The sequence below is a fragment of the Vitis vinifera genome, chromosome 17 (assembly GCF_030704535.1).
Source record: "Vitis vinifera cultivar Pinot Noir 40024 chromosome 17, ASM3070453v1".
NCBI lineage: Eukaryota > Viridiplantae > Streptophyta > Magnoliopsida > Vitales > Vitaceae > Vitis > Vitis vinifera.
In genome coordinates this window covers 1156528-1178827 of record NC_081821.1, presented here as the reverse complement: position 1 = coordinate 1178827, position 22300 = coordinate 1156528, and the positions used below count along the sequence as shown (strand labels likewise).

Here is a 22300-nt window from a genome sequence, read left to right as displayed (position 1 = left end):
ATTGCAGACAGGATTTGAACAAGCAAATCTTCAATCCTCGCTTTTTTCTTTCCCCTTTTTCTCAAACAATATGCAACAAAACAAAATAAGGAACCAGGACCTAACACTACTCCTTTTCGGATGGTAGAACCAAAAGGACATCTAGTGAATAACAGTTCAACTAGAGATGCTAGCCTATAATTATCCCCTCTCTCCCAAGCAAATATTGTCTATTTTAGGATCAATGGGCTCTCACAGCTTTAATTACTTTTACGCAATTAAGAAGAGTCTAATAAACATATAATGTCAAGAACTTCTTCCCCTATGGATATCATAGATACAAGCATATCTTCATGAAATTTAGGCTAAAGATGTAACATGTAAAGATTAGAATTACACTATGTTAGTAAAGCAATGCGTACACACTAAGTTCGATTGTGTACCTAAAATCTGTCTGATCAGCGAGCATCAGTAAGGTCGCATACCAGTATGGGGGAGCCTGTCAGGTGGATAAGACATATTAAGGAATTAATATGGAAGGAATTCAAACTATTACTTGTTCCAAGAGTTTGTGGATTGATTTAACAATATATGGAGTCTGGGATTAGCAGAATTGATTTCAAGTGATTGCATTTATACCAAGAATGAAGATCTGAGCCTAGTGTTTACATAGAAGACAGAAGAGTTCAATATGGAACATCAGCTTCCTTTTTCTTCCTTTAGCTGTAAGAAGACTAAAAAATTACTTTAAACTAAAGCACCATCAAGATACACTACCAGTATGAGATTTTACAGAAATAGGATCCCTCCATCTAGATATTCCAGCATTAAATACCCTTTGCAAGATATCAATCCGCTCTGCTATGATAGACTCTTTCAGTTCCTTTAGGTGGGTGTATTCCTTCTCCATTATCAGCTCCAAGTCTTCAAAATGCTGGATTTTGCAGTGAAGTTTCTTCATCTAGTTAGACAATCAAAGAGGATGAAGGTCAGTTTGATACTAAAATGGTGAGTTTTTTCGACAATGAAATAATAATAATAATAATAATAAAAATAATGATGATGATGAGGATGGTGATGGTGATGGTGATGCCCAAAACAGAGACCTTGGCAATGGCTAGTCTCTTTCTTGCCCACCATCATTAGTTCAGATAATCGAGGAAAAAAAAAATGTAAAATTACGAATGTACAAAGACAAGCAGCATGAGAAAACCGTGAGCCACCTGTGTTTCAATTATGGTTGCCACTAAATGTTCTATCTCTCTGTGCTCCTGATCTGCCAATGATTTGGCATTCGCAGCAGCTGCTCCAAGGGCTGTTGCAATTGCAGCCCTCATTTGCAAAGGTAGAGGTATGGCATTCTTCTCAGAGGATGTCTTCTGAATTTCTGCATAAGAAAAGCTAAGGTTAGGAACAATGGAATAAAATGAATGGGTGAAATGCAACCAAATTATGAACATAGCAATGATAGAAGTCGTAATGATGTTTAAGCATTAAGCAGTATATTTGCAAACACAAATATGTGAAGCAAAAAGTAAATATAAACAAACATTGAATCTTAGAGGAGCAAAATTGAGTATGGACTACAACTAAACTAACTCATACAGTCTCCCTATAAATCGCCGACCATATCATCCATACAAAAGTTTTTCACACTAAATACCTGATAGAATGGGCCTTTCATTTATCTCTGAATCTTCAACCATAAGTGATCTGAAAGAGTTAAGTGAATTAGAACATCATACTATCCAAAGCAAAAGCTAAACAATAGGTATAAGTATCACAGGAATAAATATATAAACTAAATTACCAGCTACCAAACAACAGGTATATCACAGGGGTAAATAAATAAACTAAATTACCTCTCCAGCTTGTTATTCCGAATGGGGGAGCCTAACTCTTCTGTTACATTATCCTCTGCACCATCAAAAATATCCTTCACACATGGGTTTTCATCACAGAGTGCTGCAACAGCAGCATCAGCCGCAGCAGCTGAGATATGTGGGCCAACCATGGTTGAGATGACAGCTACCTAACAGCAAACAGAGTTAATTTTCTGCTGTGAATGACAAGTTCGCAATCCACACATCCAAAAATATCTCACTTAGGAAACTAATTGCATAACACAGTTATGACTTTTTCCCCCCATTTTGTAAGCAACCTACTACCACATGAACCATAAAGCCATGGTGAATGACAAGTTTGCAATCCACACAGCTAAAAATATCTCACTTAGGAAATTAATTGCATAACACAGTTATGACTTTTTTCCCCCATTTTGTAAGCAACCAACCACATGAACCATAAGGCCAACCATGGCAGAAGACTCACAACAGGTTGGTGTTCTTCAATAATTTTATATTTGAAGTTTTAAAATATGATTTCGAACTAAAATGGATATACAATGTCCTATTGTAAGACACTGCTTTCCCGCCAAAAATATGATAAAAGCATAAAATGCAGACGAGACACACCTTGATGGAAATTGTAAAATTAGGATTTGGGCCAAGGGTTCTACCTGTCTCATCAGTGAGATGCCAGCATCAGAAAGTGAAGTAATGCATTTTCGCTTCAAAGGAGGGCCTTGGTTCTCAGCGTCTCCATTTTGCTCACTCTCATTTATCTGCTCATCTCCTTGACCCCCATTTTTTATATTCTCTTGGGACTCTAATGAAGTCTGAACTGGTTTGATACTGCTTGTATTGTCATTGCTGGCCCTAGATTTACCTAGGGAAGAACCCAACATAAGCTCCCCAAATGGCAGCTCTATGAGCTTTGAAATACAATCAAGTTTTGTCTTGGTTTGAACATTTTGAACAACAAGCTCCCAGTCGTCTCCATGCTTTAAAACTGATTCCAAAAGAAGTAAAGTTTCTGCCTCAGTCCAAACAGCTCCTCGATTGCCTCTGTTTTCATTGCAATCATTAAACTTGAAATCATCAACAGATCGGTTCTCCCCGTAATTTCCATTCTTGAAGCATTTCACACAAATTACAGGACTCCCCTGCTGATGAAATAGTTACAGGAAAAAAAATTATAATGACCATCAGAAAATGGTAAAATGAGGTACCCAACACTTGCAAATGAGTAAGATGGTCTTACAACCCAAAGGTGCATTAGACATATTTTTATTTGATATATTTATAAAATTCACATCGATCAAAACCAGGTTTTTAAACCGATGTGTCAACCTACAAACCAGCATGTTCAGCCAACATTTTGCAACCAGAAAGAATCTGGAAATGCATGGTAATAATAAAATATTAGCATGCATTACACCTAAAAAGAACAACATATAGAAATTCAGAGGTCAAATGTTGGAGCCTAGTTTGAGCCAAGAGATTTGAGAAATAAATAAAGAAAAATGAGTTGGGAGGAATCAAGGAGATGGTAGCACTTCTAATGAAAGCAAAATTAAAAAAAAAGGGTACAAGTAAGGATGTGGGAGCAAAATTTAGAGTATATATAGTGGTTAATCTCATAGATCCTCGGCTAATGTTGATGATGATTTTACAATTTATGTTATGGAACTCAGCCAGATAAGAAAACACATTAGTAAAGGTTTGATTAATCCATTACTTATGATAGGGTAACTTTTTGTTCTGGCCAAATTGAGTACCAACCTAGAGATACCAACTAAAGTTAGTTATGCTAGCACAACAGTTAAAATCCACCTACAACAGCAAAAGCCAAACACATGCATGAAGACAGAATCCACAAGAACAGAACCTCTATCAGTCCTGACCTGGCAATCTCTCAGTTGGCCACCGACAAGGATACATAGATCAGTATGATGGTACTTATGTTGGAGTACTTACTGACAACCATAAACAATTTTTTTCCCTTTTGAAGAAGAATGCTGAACAAAATCATCTAATCATATATAGATACAGCATACAGGTGACCATCATGGAGTTAACCTCAAAAGTTCCCCTCTCACTTTAGCATATGTTTCAGCACAAATCATTGGTAAGAAGAGCGTCTTTCAATATTACCAATGACCATTGTGAAGATTCCCTTTTACACAAATAATTGCTTAATCGATGGAAAGTTGAATAAGTAACCCTAAAGCTAACAAAACTGGGCCTGTTTAGGAACTTTTCTCAACAGTTTTTTAAAAATTTATTCCGAAAACAAATCATTTTTAGAACAAAATCAAAGTATCTCAGTTGTTATTTTAGAATGTTTCGAGCATCAATCGAAATTTTGGAAATTATTCTACTAACTTATGTAAGTGTATGGTACCTTCTCATGGTCCTTCTCGATTGGATCATCCATATAATATGCAAAAAGAAACTCTAGTTGATATTTTTTTCTTTGAATGATATCAGTTCCAATGTCGGTTTCATTACATATCTTACAAGTAGAATCCATCTTTTTCCCAATCAACAGGGGTTTCAGTGGATATCAACATTGGTTGCAGGAAAAAAAAAACTATTTTTTCATATTTGAGTAGCCAAATTTTGTTCCAAGTAACAATTCCCAAAACTATTTTTGAGAACTGTTTTCAAAAACAAACTATCTGTTTGGAAACATTTTCCAAAACAGTTTTTCTATAACTACACTTGTGTGTGTAGTGTTTTATTTCAATCACTCTCAATACTTGTACAATAGAAAACAATTAAAATAAGTTCTGAGAGAATACCTTTTTTAAGAACAATCCTTAAAAACATTTAGGGAATAATTGCCAACAAAACTTGTTTTCATGCTTTTTTCTTTTTCCAAAACAAAACCAAAAAATAATTAAAAAATAATTCCCAAAAATCTTACCCACTAGAAAAATCAAATGCATCACTGAATCAATAACTGAAAAGATAACAAATTATCTTCACAAAAAGAAATTCATAAGATTTTGCACAAGTTCGAGATACCTTCAAGCAGTTGTAATGTCCGGAATCACAATTATCCCCGCAGTTCCCACAAACCAATCCTTTCTCCTTAGTCAAATCACTGAAAACATCCGAATAGGAAGCCAATGGCGGCAATCTAAATCCATTCTCATCCACTTCACCATTCACATCCAAAGTCAGCGGCATTGTGATGGGCTTCAACGAATTGGGCATTGCCACGACCCGAATTCCATTCGGAGCTCCATCCTCGGACCTCACTCTGTGCCTCTCGGCACCCTCCGCCACCGCCGCCGAATCCTCACCCCCAGGTGCACCGAAATTGATCAACCCCCACCTCTCCAAGAAGAGAAAGACCTTGTGGAGCAAACTAACGTCACCCACCAGTGATTTACGAATCTCCGCGAAGGTAAGCCTCCTCGACGGGTCTTCTCTGTACTTAGAGATGATGAAGTCTCTGTACTCTTTGTATATCTTCGGTGTTCTCGAGATTGAACTTCCATCGAAGAACTCTTTGAGGGAGATCTTCTCTTTTTCGTGGATTTCGTCCCAAGAGAACCAACCTGTGAGATGGAATTAGGGCTAGGGTTTTGAAGAAAGAGTTGACATCTGGAATTAGGGATTTTGGAGAGAGAGAGAGAGAGACTTACTTGAATGGATTGGGATGGTGTAGAGGTCGAGCTCTGGTTCGTCGTGGCGAGTCAGTTTTGAACTCGGGTCCGGTGTGCTCTCCATATCGGACAAGGTGAGTGAGTCAGCGGGCTGAGTCGAGGGGTCTTAACGCGCTCTCTTCATAAGATTATGAATCGGTTTGATCTTAACATTTGGGCCCATGAATTGGGCTTGAAGGTGGAGTGGAAAATATTATATTTCGGGCCGCACCGGAGAGCAGGCCCCTGACCTGTGAAGACTGGGCTGGATTTTGAGACTAGCATGGATTTCGCCCATAGGTTACTAGGGTCTAGGGTTGGACAACTTAAGAACTTTTAAGGTTAAATCGCATCAAACCCACCTACCTCTCGATGTATCAAACCAATCAGAGGCCGAGTTGGGAATTCTCAACTCACCAAAGCCAATGGATAACTCGAGTTCTTATAGGTTTTTACAAGTTATCAAATAAAGGTTTAAAATGAAATATCCTCGTAATTAAATACATGTTTTAAAGCTATAAATTACAAATTTAGAAGTTAAATATATCTTAAAATAAATTATTAAAAAAATTGATTATTTCACCCAACTTCCTTGGGGTTGTGACCAAATACACCTAATCTCATTTATTTGAAATTTTATCCAAACCACATTCGTCTAGTCGCTCTATCAAGTTGTAATTATGAAGACTAATTATAAGGTAAATTGATCGAAACCACAGTCTTATAAGGGATTTAGTAATTTCGTAGGTGTATTTAATGGGGATGTACATATTTAGTCAAAACATTAATAAAAATTCATGAAATTAACCCTTAGAAAAAAAAAAAAAAAAACAGTCTATCTAAACTACATAAATAAAATACTAGAGTCTGTTTGGCGAAATTAAAAAAAAAATTATTTTTAAAAATAAAAAATAGTTTTTAAAAATTCATAACGTTGTTTGGTTATTGTTTTTTATTTTCAATTTTTAAAAATAAATTAAAATAGAGAACAAGTAAAAATTGTTTTTATCATTTTAAAAAAATAAAAAATAAATACATTCTATTATTTATCTTCTATATAAAATAATTATTTTTAATTTTTTTTTCAATATACAAATTAACTTTAAATTAAACAAGACTTCATGTGTTAGATTTGTTAATAAGTTTATTAATTTTTAAAAATAATTTAAAATTAAAATTATAAACTCATTAATACTAAAAATTATTAATATAACAAAATAGTATATTTTCTACTAAAAATATAATTTATGATTTTATTATAATATTACTATTTATGTTTTGCTAAAAACTATATATTTTTTAATTTATTTGCAATTACAAAATTATTTTTATTTTCAATAAGACATCAATTAAAGTTAATTAATTAATATTATATATATTGAATTTAAAATGTTTTTACAAAATCAAAATATTTGACAAAAAAAACAATTTATTCTAATAAAGTCTTTTTGTTTTTAAAATCCTTTTATAATAATAACTTACCAATATCCTTAATTTTATAAAACATTAAAAAAAAAATTATTCGTTAATTTAAAAAAAAAATCTAGAAAAAAAAAAACATAAAAAATCATGATCAAACAAAAATTTAATTAAAGTGCTTAATTGACTTATATTAAAAATAAATATTAAAATTATTTTTATCTTATAGAAATTTTTCGTTTCACTGCAATAAAAAAAATTGTTTCATGATTAAAAAAAAATTATTTATCTTTAACTCATATATCATTGTGGATTTAATTTTTATTTTCTAATAAGACTTCATTGGCTGTATAGCCTATATTACCTTTTTTTAGGCAAACAAAAGAAAGGGGAAGACAAAATCAATCAAAAACTTCATCCGCCTGCCTTACTATCAAAAACATCCATAGAAAGGAAAACTTCATGCCTCAGCTAAATGTTGGCAAACTAATTCATACTTTATATGTCTGATAAAATTGGGATAATTCTCATTCCTGTGACAAGAGGTAGTGAAATGAGTTAAGAGTTGCCGTCTAAGTGAATCCTCAAAGGCATTTTGATAATCTCCCAAAAAGAAAGAGGGGGGAAAACAAAAAATTGAAGAAAGAAAGGTTCTATAAGAATTAAAATACTCTAGGACATCCTCTGAGCAGCTTCCTTGGCAAGAAGCTTCTCCTTGGCCTTGGTTTTGGCTTGTGATTTGGAACCCATGATCCCTCCTCCCCATTTCTTCCTGTTCTCATCGTACTTGTCATTGAAGTTTGCCTGAAATGGTAGTCAGAATCATTTCAGGATTAGATGCCACTTGGGATAGCCTTTTGCTTTAGTTGGAAGTGGAAATAGAAATAAAAGCCAAAGGCATAATTTTCAAATGATAATAATGGTACTATAAAATTCATTAGATATGAAATAGCTTCATGTGTTAAGCTAAAATCGGAGTTTTACAAAAAGTATTATTTTTTTAGTTTTCATATTAAGCTCTTTTTTAAGTTAAAAAGTTTTTTATATATATAAAATCAAAGCAAAACAGGTACAGAAGCTCTTATTAAGCTTTAAAAAAATTATAACTTCTCGGGAACCAATCCAAACTGGGCTTTAATCATTAACTAAGAAGAATAACTGCAGGTGTATAAATATGTATTATAAACAAGATAGTTAAATTCAAGTTACCTTGATTGCCTCGAGGATTTTGCTGAACTCCAACTTATCCTCATTCTTAACTGTTGTCAAACACAAAACAGCTGCAGTCTTCTTGTGGACAATCTGTCAGAAAGGGAATATATAACTAAATCAGTAAAACCCAAGTTGGCAAAGAAATTTATATGCAAATGAGATGAAAGACAATAATACCGCTCCCAAGCGCGATTTCCCCTTCACAATGCAGTAAGGGATCTCCATCTTCCTGCACAAGGCAGGAAGCCACACAACCAACTCTATCGGGTCCACATCATGAGCAATAACCACTAATTGTGCCTTGTTCTGTCAGGAAGCAAGAATGTTAAATACTTTGGAACTAACTTTCCATATGCGGCAAAGAAGTAACACATGAAAACTAATAATTAAATTCAAGCAACCTGCTCAATAAGGTAGGTGACATGGTTGAGCCCATATTTCACAACAATGGGCTTCTTAACCTCAATGGTTTTTCCTTCAGCCTCTGACTGTGCCCTTTTCAGAAGGCGTTCCTTCTTTGCTGCTTTGTCTTCTGGACGGTACTTGAGAAGCATCTTGAAAAGGCTTGTTGCTGTAAACAGGTTAAAAACAAAGGATGGAGTTCAAGGCTTCTAGCATATTTTCAACACCAAAATTACAGCAAAATAATATAGTTCCAACTTCCAGATAATTTAAAACAAAAAAATGCTTCAACAAGGAAGACACAAGAAGCCAGGAAGTTGAACAAGCACAGATACAGTTCAATGAGTGCATTCAGCAGGCACTATTCTTCCTTTTTCTCCCAAACCAAATGTATTGGAAATCCCATTCCCAGGACTATAGAATGATAAGCATATAAAATCAAATATCACTAAAATCAGATTAATAATGAATTTAATCCTAGAAATCACGTTCCACTAACATAACAGTAAATTTAATAAACAAGCCTGTATAACACTAACTACCCATCCAATAACATAGTCAGTGAACACTCAAAATTTATAAGCTGAAATATTACTCAGCACATCAAGCTTCATTTTGAGCTGTTCTGAGGTATTTTAAAAACTCACATTTTGTTGACATGGGGATGCCATATATATTTTCATCAAATACTGGCCAAAATCCCTCAGTCTATTACAAGTACAGTTTGGAATCAGGAATAACATACACAGCGCTTTTAATATCACACAAGCTGAAAAGCCTGTTTGGGACAACACTATTGGGATTTAAGTTCATAATTACCAGTTTGGGAAGCAGGAACACTAAAATTGGAAACAAATTCTAGGAGGCTAAATAAAGGGGGAAATATGATGCAAAGGAAATCATTGCAGAACCCAAAGAGAAACCTAATAAAAAACTGCAGCGACTTATGAATAGTGCAAATTGCATGTTGAAGGGATGAGCTTGGCACCACATAACACCATGTTCCAGTGTGGCTTTGAGGAGCCTTGCCAAGCAGCCTGGGTCCATGGCAGGCTAGCACCTGGCAATGAGCACCTGCAGATGCCTAAAGTCTTCCAGTGTCATTGTTCAAGGCTCACATGCAAAGATTTCCTGGTAAACTCATTATAGAAAGAACCGCACCAATTAACCCATGTTGGCAACTAGAGTTAAAAGATGAGACATGGTTGGGCAAAATGGTAAAAATAGTACAGTAGCCATCATAAAAAGGTGAGTAAGAAAACACTCACCAAAAGTTCCCTTTCCTTCATAAAACCTTCCCCTTTTATTCCACTTTACATAGGAAAGTCATGCCAGAGCCTCAACTAGCATGTTTATTAAGGGCATTTGTTGGATTTGCCCAACCAACCATCAGTTGAGATTGGTTTTTCAGTTTTAAAATTCCAACAAACACAAAGAATTAAAAAGGCATAAGAATTTTTATAAGTAGAACCCCCAGAATCTAAAGGCATTCTTTGCTATAAACATAGCCTTCCTGAGTCATCTAGGTGGGTAAATGATCTTTTATTTTTCATTTTTTGGAAAGGCCTCCCTCTTCTAAATGCCTAAGTGAAATTTCCTTTCTATGATGAGCACTCGGTTTAGTTGATGACAACAAATGGCAAAGAGAAAATTCAATGAAATATTTTTTGTCTGTCTTTTGTTTCGAAGATATTTTGAAAACCTCAATTCAATTGGACTGAATTGGTTAAAAGGGCAGTTTAGAGGAACTTTTCACATTCACATCCTCAACTAATGAGACATTTTGTTTCACCTTTTTCCATTACAAAAGTACCTTGTTCTTTTCCTAATTCCCACCCACAAGAGAACAATGGGTAATAACAGAAAAAATGGACTGCCTCCTTTCCTTTTATGACAATTCATTCATATGCTTGTCAAACTAACATAATATCGTCTAATGGGGGTTAAAATAGTCAAATTGGGATGACACAATCTAAAACTGCATCAGGTAAGAATCTTTGATAATTACCAAGGTTTTTGTCCAAAGTCTTTGTGAACTGGTTCAATGCTGGTGGGACCTTCAACCGCTGCTTGAGGATCCTTCGCTTCCTCTGAATGCGAACAACATGTGGCCACTTCACAAATCGGTGCAAGTCTCTCTTGGGAGGCAATGCTCCTCCGATTCCAAACTGCTTTGGACGCTTCTCAAATAGAGGATTTACAACCTTCTCCTGCATTCCAAAATTAAAAGATTGTTAAACTCAAAAAATAAAAAGGTTAAATTGTAAGAATAGAAAGAACATTTTTGGTTGAACTTAGAAACAAAATTAAAGTATGACAATAAAAAGGAAAATGAAGGAAAGTTACAGGTTTCTTCTTTGTCTGTGCCAAAACTTTTCCACCTTTCTTTGGAGCCTGCAAAGCAAAAAAGCAACAAATAAAACGCAGCACTCAATAACAAACACACCTGTGGAACTGCACGCATCATAATCACTTGCATTACATCAGATTCAAAAGGCTGGAACGAAACTGCTCTGTTTGCTTGAATAGAGAACATCTCAAAGAAATTTCTTCTTAGAAAAACAAATTAATTTCCCAAACACAACTTATGACTCGTTTTTCAAGCATAATCACGTGGACATCCAAAGATATTAACAAGCCTTGAAAAAATTTTTACTGAACAGACATAGAATCATTTCCTGAGCACACAATAAAAAAGTTCATCTCACTATTTTCCCTCTAGCCAAACAGAAATCTTAGAATTTTACAGACATTTGACTCGAGAATATTAGTTTTCAGATTAAAATTTCCAGTTCAGACAAAAACATAAATATATTTGCATTAAAAACCACAATATAAACTTTTTTCACACAATATGAACGCAAGAAAAATATCTCATCCACAGATCTGAACTTCAGTCGCCTGAACATTCTTATTAACAGTAAATAATAATAATAATAATAAATAAATAACACATACACGCACAAAAACCAACAACGACAACAAAGTTGTATTTCAAATTAATGAACCTCAACAACTATGAGAACTAGCTTCATCTGAAGAGATTTTCAAATTTACCATTTCTGAGTGTGCAGTGCTCCTTCCGACTTCTGATGCGGCGAAATAAACCCTAGCGGCACCCTACACTGGGAGAGAAGACGGATTGGAGATAGTCGTAGATTATATAGTGGTCCAGTATATAAGTGGGCCTAGTGATCTTGGCCCAAGGATGATTGGGCCTACTTCAACCCAGTCCCCTTAAAAGGGAGACCCATTATGATGTGCGATTATCCGTCCAATCCAACTCTATGATTCTATACACGAACCGGACCGGTCCATTGCCCTCTTGAGAAGTTGCTCGTTGACTTGTTGAGAAGTTCGGACTTTGGCATGGACTCGATAGTTCTTGGAATTTTGGACCAAATTAGTTACTTTAGAAGTAAAAATAAATAACTCATACCCATGTCCGACTTTAAGACAGTCCTCGATTTAATCTCTTCTATACATGTGAATTATCGTCATGTTGATAATTTTTTCATTTTCCTTTTTAGACTAAGATAAAACCACTCATGATTATGATTTTTTTTAATAACTCGATGACTATAACTCAAGGTTGTTATCTTGAATTATCTTAAGAATATTCCTTTTTAATTATTTTAATAATGAAAATTATGAGTTATGTTTTTATTTTTATTTTTAATTATCATGATTAACTTTGATGTTGGTGTGAAGTTTTCTTATCATTTAACTATGACCCTTGTCATTAAATCATAATAGGATTAGTGTTTTAGTTTCTACTTACCCCTAATAAGAAAAGTTTGGGATTAAAAAAAACAGATTGAGTTACAACTTTATCTCATCCCATTTTGATTATATAATACAAATTTCTTTTAATTGAGTTTTTTTTTCAACTTTTTTAACATAAATACAATATTAAATTCATAAAAATAAATTATAAATATTTATAATATTTTTATCTATAAATATATTTATTTTTAATCATTTTTTAAACTTAAAAAATAACAAAAATTTTGAAAAATGTTGAAAATTTGTATACTCACCCAACCTTATCTAGTTCGGTATAATTATTGTAGAATATATACAAATAAACCTAACGGGATTTAGATGAAGTGATCTATCATAAATCTGACTCTTTGTCAGTTTTAATTTAAATATTTATTAACTAATTATATTTATATATTTATTTTTTTCTTTCTTTAATTTTCATGCTTGATCGAGATTTTGTGAAAAATAATGTGTATTTTTTTTGGAAAATATCTTCTTCTTTTTTTAATTGAGGTGATTTTAGGCTCAATCTAAAAACAATTAACAATTTAGTTCTCTTGGTCCACGCAATCATCCATGCGACCAAGAAATCTCGGCTTCTTTTTTTTTCTTCCCTTTGCGGCAAAAACCAACAATATGATTAAAATGATCTTAAAATCAATATTTTCAACAAATGTTTTAAGTTATATTAAAAATAAATTTCGTGAGCATGGTTTTACATAATATACCGACTTAAAATAAATAAATAGTATGTTTGACAATTATTTTGAAAAGTTTTTATAGTATTTATAATACTTAAAAAATAAAGAAGTTAAAAACACTTCTCATAATCATTATCAAACACGCTCAAAATCTAGTATTCATGTGGTTTAAAGATATTACTTTTACAAATATTTTGACACTCAATTCGTTTCCACCCATACTTTCTAAAATGTTGTATTTTCCTACTGCTTCAAGAAACTTGTTGTAGTTTTAAATGTTTTCTATAATTAAAAAAATTACTATAATCAAATTTTAGCATGATATGAAGTGGATGTTTTGTAATCCAGCTTAATAACTTAAAAGTGATTTAATAGTTTAATTCAAATCATTAAATAAATTAAATATGTTTAGTAAAATAACTTAAAGTTAATAACAAGTTTAAGTAATAATTATTATTTTACGTCTTCGTTTTAACTTTTTACTCGATTTGTTTTAATAGTCTTCGTGATCTCCTTTGCTATTCTACAATTTTCATTGTTATTTAACATTTTTTGTCATATTTATAATTTATAAAAATAAATATGTCAATTTAATCATTTAAAATTACTTTTAAGTTAATTTTATCAAACACTCTTAATACTTAAAATAATAATCAAGTAATCAATTTTAAATTAACAACTTATGTATAATTTAACTCAAAATAAATTTAAGTCATTAAATAATAAATATTAAGTTTTACAAAAAAACCCCAATATATTAATATTGAATTATTGACCGTTTACTATTTTTTTGTGATTGTTTTATTTTCAATTTAGACTATAGTCAAATATAACCCGATTAACCATCCCGCTATTATTATTATTATTATTATTTTCATATAACAATAATAAAAATATTTTGGTGAATAGCGAAGATAATCCATTATTCACAAGTAGTGTATTCATTAGTTAGGTTGGATTTAGTATTAACCACAAAACATGCACACGTATTGAAAAATAGCAACAAAAATGTTTATCAAGTGCAATACTTCACTAAAATAGAGATGCATACATGTATTAAGCACTTGTTTGAAAATACTATAATTATTCTCTAAAAATATAGCATTATTAACTTGACGTTCATTTTGTTATTCATCAATATCAAAATTGATCTACCTTTTTTTTTTCTTCATTTATCGTATGTGAAGTATATAGTATCAAATTGATACGACACATGTTTTTCTTTCAATGGTAAAAACGTTAATTTAGTCCGTGTGAAATCATTATTTTTAGTAACAAAATGTATTTTCATACACTCATATAAAAATTAAAATAAAATAAAAATCCTCTAAAAATAGTTAAAACAAAAAAGTGCATAAAATGTTAATTTTTAAAAAATAACTATTTAAAATTTTTATTTTTATTTTATGATTTTTTTTCATATGAGTACATGGAAACATACTTTTTCCCTAATTTTATCAGTAAACTTACTTGTAGGCATGTTCGACTTTTGAAAAATGACAGCACTTTTTATTGATAAACATGTTTCGAATACATCATTGATAGTATATGTTAACTCACAAGGAAACTCAATGGGGTTTATCTTTTTGATTTTGCAATTAATGATTTCTATCAATGATATAAAATTATTGGTTTTATAGGATTTACAAAATTATATAATAATTTGAACGAAATAAAAGTTAAATCCAACAAACAAATTCATATAAAATATTTTGACAGAGGCTCAATTATCGAAACTTTTGTTAGCAATTGAAATCAACTGAGGGGTAACGACAATTCATTGATACTTTCTATCCCTATTTACAAATGTGATGTATGTTTCAAACATAATATAATGAAAGAAAAAGAATAAATCAAAATACCAATATGGGATCATATAAATTAAATTTCATGATATATATCGATGTCAATATAAACAAATTAATATAAAGTGTTTTTATTTTTATTTTTTATAGAAGGTCAATTATTGATATCAATAAAGGGGTATCAATAATTCATCGATATTTTTTTTATCATTTTTTATAGACGTGATATATATATATATATATAAATATATATATCTTGAACACGATGTAAAAAAATGAAAACAAAGAATTCAAAATACTTGTATGCAATAATATAAATTTAATCTCATGATATATATATGATATAATATCAATATATATGCTTTTATCTTTGAATACTGCTATATCATATTTATAATATTTTAAAAAATACAATTTAATATACCCATTATAAGATAATTTATTAGAATTTCATACAAAATCATCACAAAATTTTATTTTCTCACTCCTAAAATTTATCTTGTAAAATCCAATAACGAAAATTCATAAATTTCAAATACTTTGATCATTTATATATATATATAATAAGTGTATATAAATCCTCTATATAAAAAATCATATCCAATGTTTATATCTTAGCATATATGGTTTCCAATTTAACAAAGAGAGTCAACGCAATACGAGGGAACAAAAGAAAAATAGAAAGAAAGAAAAAGGGTTTGACCAATAGGTGGTGTGAACTTTGAAGAGAATTTTGAGAAAAATTTTAATTAAAAAAGCCGGGAAGGAGGAGGGGGTGAAAATCGGAGCCAGCCCGCTCACTATTTTGGCATGAAATTTTGAACCCCACCAATTCAGCCCGCCCTTAACAAATTTGCCTCAAATTCTACACCCGATTCACGCGCCCACGTACCCCACTCTCTCTCTTTCTCTGTCTGTCTCTCTCTTAGACATTCGCCCTTCAGACACCTTCCTTCTAGTGTAACCCCCTTTTTGTTTTACCTTTCTTCACTTTCCTACACTCCCAACCGTAACGTCCATCTCCAAACGATGCCGTTTTCAGGGCCGACCGCGAAGCGTCCATGCGCCACTGCCCTTTTCATCCCTCCCTGCGATCTCTAGGGTTTGTTCTTCGAACCCTAGGGTTTTAGCCATAGTCTGCGTGTGTGCGTGTTTTTTGGTTTTTGCCGATAGTTTGATTGTTCGCTTGGATGGCGACTGAAACCCTAGCGGATACGAAGGTAGAGGATGGGCTGGGGGGCAAGGAAGAGGTGAGAGAAGAGAGGGAGCAGAGTGAGGCGGAGGAGAAGAAGGAGAAGGAAGGCGAGGATTTTCCGGAGAAATCTGTTTCTCGGGAGAACGAGGAAAACGAAGGAAAGGAAGAGGAAGGTGATGTGAAGGAAGACGAGAGTAAGGAGGAAAAGGTTGAGAGCAAGAAAGGGAAACGAAGTAGGAAGCAGGGCTCAAAGAGAGGCCAGCGCGAGGGGAAGAAATCGGGGCAAGAATCGGCGGCCAAGAAAGCGAAGGCTTCGAGTCGTAAAGAACCTGTTACGCCAAATGAGAGGCCTACAAGGGAGAGGAAAACGGTTGAACGGTACTCGGAACCGTTACCGGGACGAGCCTCTGCGAGCAAGGGATTGTCAATTGAGAAGGCATGTGCAATTCTCTGTTCATTTTCCATCATTTTCAACGTATTTCATATTTTGATTTGAGTTGTGCATTATTTGCATTTCAGGGCACTGGCACACAGCTTAAGGATATCCCCAATGGTGCGTTTTGCTTGTGCATAATTTTTCTTGTAATCTCTACAATAGTGCTTCATTATTTATTAGGCTAACTTGTTAATGGACTTTTTTCTTTTCTTTTCTGATGGTCATTTTTTTGGGTTCCATAAACAAGATGTTTTCTTAACACATTCTTTTTAATAGATGCAAGTAGCTATTGGAAACAAGAATAAGACGAAAATATGTCTGTACGCTCTGCTTCAATATTTTTTGATTATTGTTCTGCGATAACTATCTATACCCACAAGGAGTTTTCATGTAATTGATTCCATAACTTCTTTTCTATAGGACCTATATGATTGGTTGTTCAGGGAAACAATTAGTTTTGTGATGCCCATTTTGTTGTGTTTCAAGGATTAGAGCTTTCAAGTTTTTGATGTTCATTGATTCATTATAGAAATTACTTTTGGCATATTCTAAAGAGGTGAGATTTAATTCAGCAGGTAAGAGTACCAGTAATTGTATTAGGTTATGAGTTTTCTGGTCATGCTCAAACTGACCTGTCTTACCAATGTCTTGTTATTGTTTTCTTTCCCTTTAAACAAAAAATTAGATAATTGGAATTGCTGATCTACTTTTTTCTGCTATAACCTAATCAACTAGAAGTGTTTCTTTACTGTATGAATAGCATATTATGGGAGGTATAATATTCTTTGTTGCCTCATTGGAAGGATAAAATATTTGAGGTTTCTTGTTTAAAAATCTGCATATATTTACAGTCTTGAAGCATTGGTTCTTGCTTGATAAAGTTTATGTAATCATTTTGGTGGTTATTTGAAATAAAAGTGTAGGTAGTGTTCCCTGCAATATTGTAATGTTTCACCTTGTAATTATCATTTGGTGCATGACTATGTCTTCGTATTTCATAATTGAGGTCATGGATTAAATCAGGTATCGATCCTTTTCAGTAGTATTCTCATTCTGCTTGCACAATTGCAATCTAAGACACAGCGGAAAATAAAAAAAAATTCGTGTGAATGTGTTTTCACATATTTTCAGCATTCGTAAGGAAAATTTTACCTCCCTGCCTTAACTTTCGTGTCAGTACATACTTACCTAGAAAAAAAAAGAAAAAAAAATTCTTAAGAAAAATTTTAGCCTCCATTATCAGTTGATCCCAACTCCTGTGTTATCACTTACCCTGTAGTTCTCTTTGTTTTCTGTGTCTAGGAGGCCACACTTGGAATTTTATTGAGATTTTATGAGGCATTCAGATAATTGTTGCATGCTTGAGCTATTCTGTCAAATGAATAGATTAGTTTATGTACATCATTTTTATCCTTGCTTTGATTTTTAATTGAACAAAATGAAAATGTAAGAATTTAAGAAGTATTGGACCAGAATAAAAGGTAATAAGCTGAAACCAAATTCAGAGTAACTTTTTTTTGTTGAGAGTGGAAAGGATGGATTTTGACATATAGTAGAATGATCTGAATTCTGAACATGTAGAGAATAAACTTTCCATTTGTGGTAGCTTTGCAGAGTTTTGTGTCTTGCTGGTGTTATTCATTCATGCTTATTCTGGCACAGAAGGCTGAATTATTTTTTTTTTCTGACCTTATGAACCATTTCAGTGGCTTTCAAGCTGTCAAAGAAAAAACCTGATGAAAACTTGCAGACACTTCACACAATTCTTTTTGGGAAGAAAGCCAAGGTGATTTTTTCCTTTACGTTTTTAAGAATCCAGCTAATTTGGTTTCTTCATTTAGATTTGATAGTCTTTGTTTTTCACACCTTTTTACACCATGTCTCTATTTGATGAACACCAGATCACTTGTAAGAATGAAACTTGCAATCTATGTAAGAGTTAATTCCAGTATTTCTTTTGCAGATACATACTTTGAAAAGGAATATAGGCCAATTTTCTGGCTATGTATGGGTTGAGAATGAGGTATTTTATTTTATGTGCTTTGTTTTTACCTTTTCATCACTTCCAGTTTTTGCATGCACAACACTCATAATTTTCCATCCATAAACATCTGTGCACATGAACACATGGTGGGTTCATGTTAGGTCAAGTATACAGTCTCACAAAATGCTGGTTGTTTGTAGCTTCAAACTTCAAGTAATTAGTTGGTTTTTATGATTCTCAGGAGGAAAAGCAGAAGGCAAAAGTAAAGGAGAAACTTGACAAATGCATTAAAGAAAAATTAGTGGATTTCTGTGATGTGCTGAATATTCCAATAAACAAAGCCATTGTTAGAAAGGTAATTAAATTAAATAATATTTTCTATTGTTTTTTTCAGTTACTAAAACTATTGATCATTTTATCAAGCTGAGCTATGCTTTCAGGAAGAACTCTCTGCAAAGTTACTGGAATTTTTGGAATCCCCACATGCTACAACTGATGTTTTGCTTGCTGATAAGGAACAGGTTTTCTTACTTTTGCCTTTTCTTTTTGGGTATGTATTTTATAATTTAAGTTGTGTAGGTTTTTAAAATAGAGGTTAGTGAAATTTGTTGTCCATCTTAATCTCAGAAGGGAAAAATTCGCAAGAGGAAGGTAACACCAAGCAAAAGCACTAGTCCTGGAGAGACGTCTATGGAAAAGCCAGCCAAGGTTTGTATTTTTATGCATTATCCATATATAAAACCTTTTAGAGTGGTCAAACTTTGGTGCAGAGGAGGGGTTTTCTACTGGAAATGATACTCGGATCATGCACTGATCTTTGCTTCCAAGTAAATTGGTATTTAGTGAAGGTTTAAGGGCAAGATATTACATATTGCTTGTATGATATGCATTGTATCCATTCCTATGTTATATCCATTTAAATGTATACTCATTTGGACTTATGTAAGTATGCATTTGTTTTAAGTCCAATTCATTGTACTGCATTCTCATGCCTACTAAATAAAGGCCTATAAAAAGTTTACTGGTTACCCTTACTAACAAAACTCATAGGGTGTGACTAGCATTATTAGGTGCAGTCCATCATCAATTACTAAACAGTTGAATTTTATCTCATTTCAACACACTCTAACTTTCATGCTTTCATACTTCTGACTGATCCCAATAGAGAAATGTTTGACATAGTTAGTAATTTCACTGTGCTTTAAGTTATTTAATATCTTGTAAGAGGTTTTATGCTGTTTATTTATTTTTCATTTTTCACAATTTCTGACTAAATTTATTAAATAAAAACAATCTTACAACTCATCGGTTATTCTTGTCTCACGCTACTTGACTCAAACCAGAGCTTTTCTAGAAAGGATTACAGCCAACAAACAAGGTCTAATCTGAAAACATGATTTTATATGGATTGTCTGGTCTATCAATGTTTGAAATTTCCTTTGTACTTTTTTTTTTCCTAGCATTTTGTTTTTATATTTCCCACATGTCAAATGCTTTTCCATGCACTGACACACGTTTTATTTTAGCTTTCTTCTATAGTTGCTGTTCTAAGTATATTGTACCTGTGTTGGGTGCTAAACTCTGTATTGAGCTCCTTCCACATCTCACAGTAAGAATGTTTACTGCCCCAATAAATAGGAGAATCTAGAGTATTGAAATGCAAATAAAGAAGTATGCTTAGATGATATTTAGTCTTACAATGGAAATTGAACCAATTTGTTGTTTTTCTCATAGCTTTTTAACCAATAAGTTGGTGCAAGTCTTAAAATCACATTTGTATAATAATAGGGTCATTTATTAAATTCCAAAAGGTTGCTATATGCAACAAGTGTGAAGAAAAAAACAAGTGATTCTTCAAGCATTATAGTAAACGTGATTAGTACTATGCTCCATGTATCATAATATCGACTTATCTTCAATGTTAGTCATCTACTTGCTCTTTTTTGTTACCATCCGTTTATCAATCTTGTATTTTATCCAAATACAATTATTTGCCATTGGCCATTAAGAAACAGGGTTGTGCCAAGATTTATAATAAACATGGCCTCCTGAAATTTTTTTGCATTCATGGTGTGGCATTTATCTCTCTTTTTTGGTTGTGCATAACTCCCATACATACAGACACTTTTGTAATTGGGTCCAATTTCTATCCTTCGGAAACAAGGAGATGATATCTTAGTTGATGGTCATTACTCATAACAAGTTTTGTAGTTTGTCTTTATTTGACTCATTTTTTGCTGATTCTTTTCTCAACCTAGAAACGAAAACAAACTTCAGTTGGGGATAAGCAAAGGCCTTCATCTGAAGTGGAGGGAGAAGATGAAGTTGAAGCTTCAGCGAGCAGAGATGATTCAGATGAAGTGGAGGACAATGATACAGCTATGAAAGAACAGAGTGATCAAGAGGAGACTAAATCTGAGGAAGAGGAAGAGGAGAAGAAGGAACAGAAAACAACTAAAAAAGCTTCATCTAGAAAGAGTGTAAAGGAGGATTCAGGGGCTAAACACAGGGGCAAGAAGGCCTCTGCTTCAAGATCTGTGAAAAGCCCTGCAAAATTGACAAAAAAATCTTCTAGTTCAACTTCCAAAAAAGCTGATGCTGATGATACTTCTGTTGCTCCTAAATCCAAGGAATCTTCAGCTAAAAAGAGAAAGGCTGAAAAGGAAAGCCAGAAGGATCAAAGTGATCCTGCCAAGGAAAAAACTGCTAGTAAAAAACGATCAAGCAGGGCGACAGAAAAGGTTTCATCAAAGGATCTAGGTATGGACCTTCTGTTTATGTTTTGAGGACTCTAATACATACACTTTTGCTTGAATTCATCATGTTCTATGCTTTCACTGTTAGCAACCTTAGATGCATCCTCCATGCATGTAACTATAAAAGCCAATGTTGGGTTTTCAAGATATATAAGTAGTTGTCAAATGGAATATTCTTTGAAGTTTAGGGGCTTATCAGTATTTTGCCTTCTCTATTTTATTTTGCTTAGAGGCACCTTACCATAATTTGTTCAAGTGTGTTTCATTACCACTTAATTCTTAATTATCATATTGAATCTGTTGGAATCAGGAAAAGGCAAAACTAGCAAGAAGGCAAAGCCAGAACCCAGCAGAGAAGAAATGCATGCAGTAGTAGTAGATATTCTGAAGCAAGTAGACTTTAATACTGTAAGTAGTGCCCTCTTATCCAGGCATTGCACTGTTTTCTAATGGTCAGGTTTCCTGTAGTTATCATTCTCAAAGTTTCACTTCTTTGTCCCAATGCAGGCAACTTTATCAGATATTCTCAGGCAACTTGGTAAGGCTCAGTTTTCGATTTATCATGCTAAAAATTTGTGGTAATTTTAATTTAACTCGACCTCTTGTCGAATGTGGCTGATTTAGGTACCCACTTTGACTTGGATCTAATGCATAGAAAGACAGAGGTGAAGGCTATAATTACAGATGTAATAAACAGCATGAGTGATGATGAAGATGAAGAGGAGGAAGCCGAGGAAAACGCTGAAGCTGGAAATGATGCAGATGACAAGGATGGGGAAGGAGACGGGGATGGAGATGGGGATGATGAGGCTTAGCTCATTCAGCTGGGTTGGAGAAACATCATAACAATATACTTAAAGGTATGTAGTGGACTTACTCTGGTAGATCTCCTATGTACAGAGGTTTCAGCAGCAGTTCCCATAGACCGTAGAGTAGAGTTGCAATTTGGATATCTTTACCTTTCAGGGACAAAACCTCCCAGCAAGGATTTATTTGTACCATATACATCTTGCTAGTCACCCTCAAAGCTGACCTTAATTCTCATTTGTTGGTTATATATTTTAATATTTTATTTCTTGTTGCCTTGCCAATCTACTCATAGTCGACTCCTTTTGCCTTTCCTCATTGACTTTATGAGTTTCCAGCTGC

At 33.3% G+C, this 22300-nt stretch overlaps 3 protein-coding genes across 4 annotated transcripts; 1 reads left to right on the top strand and 2 right to left on the bottom strand.

The window, feature by feature from the left end:
• Window positions 1-583: 583 nt before the first annotated feature.
• LOC100250960 (SWI/SNF complex subunit SWI3A) lies at window positions 584-5780 on the bottom strand. 2 transcript variants are annotated; one of them, XM_010665469.3, is made up of 7 exons: window positions 5477-5780; window positions 4851-5389; window positions 2498-2986; window positions 1842-2011; window positions 1643-1692; window positions 1203-1366; window positions 584-940 (listed from the first exon to the last, which is right to left on the bottom strand). In XM_010665469.3, exons 1-7 carry the CDS (start codon window positions 5559-5561, stop codon window positions 743-745), a joined length of 1695 nt encoding a protein of 564 aa, XP_010663771.1. In that variant the 5' UTR covers window positions 5562-5780; the 3' UTR covers window positions 584-742. The 2 variants fall into 2 exon arrangements, with proteins under 2 accessions (XP_010663771.1, XP_002280389.1); XM_002280353.4 differs by having other exon boundaries at window positions 2498-2983; window positions 5477-5718.
• A 1591-nt stretch (window positions 5781-7371) lies between these two features.
• Window positions 7372-11673, bottom strand: LOC100255902 (large ribosomal subunit protein eL8y). Its single transcript, XM_002284103.5, has 7 exons — window positions 11567-11673; window positions 10856-10903; window positions 10518-10719; window positions 8509-8678; window positions 8285-8413; window positions 8105-8197; window positions 7372-7699 (listed from the first exon to the last, which is right to left on the bottom strand). Exons 1-7 carry the CDS (start codon window positions 11567-11569, stop codon window positions 7568-7570), a joined length of 777 nt encoding a protein of 258 aa, XP_002284139.1. The 5' UTR covers window positions 11570-11673; the 3' UTR covers window positions 7372-7567.
• A 3898-nt stretch (window positions 11674-15571) lies between these two features.
• On the top strand, window positions 15572-22242 carry LOC100245819 (DEK domain-containing chromatin-associated protein 1). The gene is made up of 11 exons (XM_010665470.3): window positions 15572-16411; window positions 16495-16528; window positions 18118-18197; window positions 18375-18434; window positions 18637-18750; window positions 18836-18916; window positions 19023-19103; window positions 20654-21155; window positions 21462-21559; window positions 21659-21689; window positions 21776-22242. Exons 1-11 carry the CDS (start codon window positions 15971-15973, stop codon window positions 21964-21966), a joined length of 1713 nt encoding a protein of 570 aa, XP_010663772.1. The 5' UTR covers window positions 15572-15970; the 3' UTR covers window positions 21967-22242.
• The last annotated feature ends 58 nt before the right edge of the window (window positions 22243-22300 follow it).

Coding starts and splice junctions, on each gene's coding strand:
- LOC100250960 (XM_010665469.3), bottom strand. CDS start 5,561: ATGGAGAGCACACCGGACCCGAGTTCAAAACTGACTCGCCACGACGAA. Junction 5,390..5,476: donor CACCATCCCAATCCATTCAA/GTAAGTCTCTCT, acceptor TCCATCTCACAG/GTTGGTTCTCTTGGGACGAA. Junction 1,367..1,642: donor TGAAAGGCCCATTCTATCAG/GTATTTAGTGTG, acceptor TTTCTTATGCAG/AAATTCAGAAGACATCCTCT.
- LOC100255902 (XM_002284103.5), bottom strand. Junction 10,720..10,855: donor CACAGACAAAGAAGAAACCT/GTAACTTTCCTT, acceptor TTTGGAATGCAG/GAGAAGGTTGTAAATCCTCT. Junction 7,700..8,104: donor AAATCCTCGAGGCAATCAAG/GTAACTTGAATT, acceptor CTACCATTTCAG/GCAAACTTCAATGACAAGTA.
- LOC100245819 (XM_010665470.3), top strand. CDS start 15,971: ATGGCGACTGAAACCCTAGCGGATACGAAGGTAGAGGATGGGCTGGGG. Junction 18,198..18,374: donor TTTTTGGGAAGAAAGCCAAG/GTGATTTTTTCC, acceptor TTTCTTTTGCAG/ATACATACTTTGAAAAGGAA. Junction 21,560..21,658: donor AGCAAGTAGACTTTAATACT/GTAAGTAGTGCC, acceptor GTCCCAATGCAG/GCAACTTTATCAGATATTCT.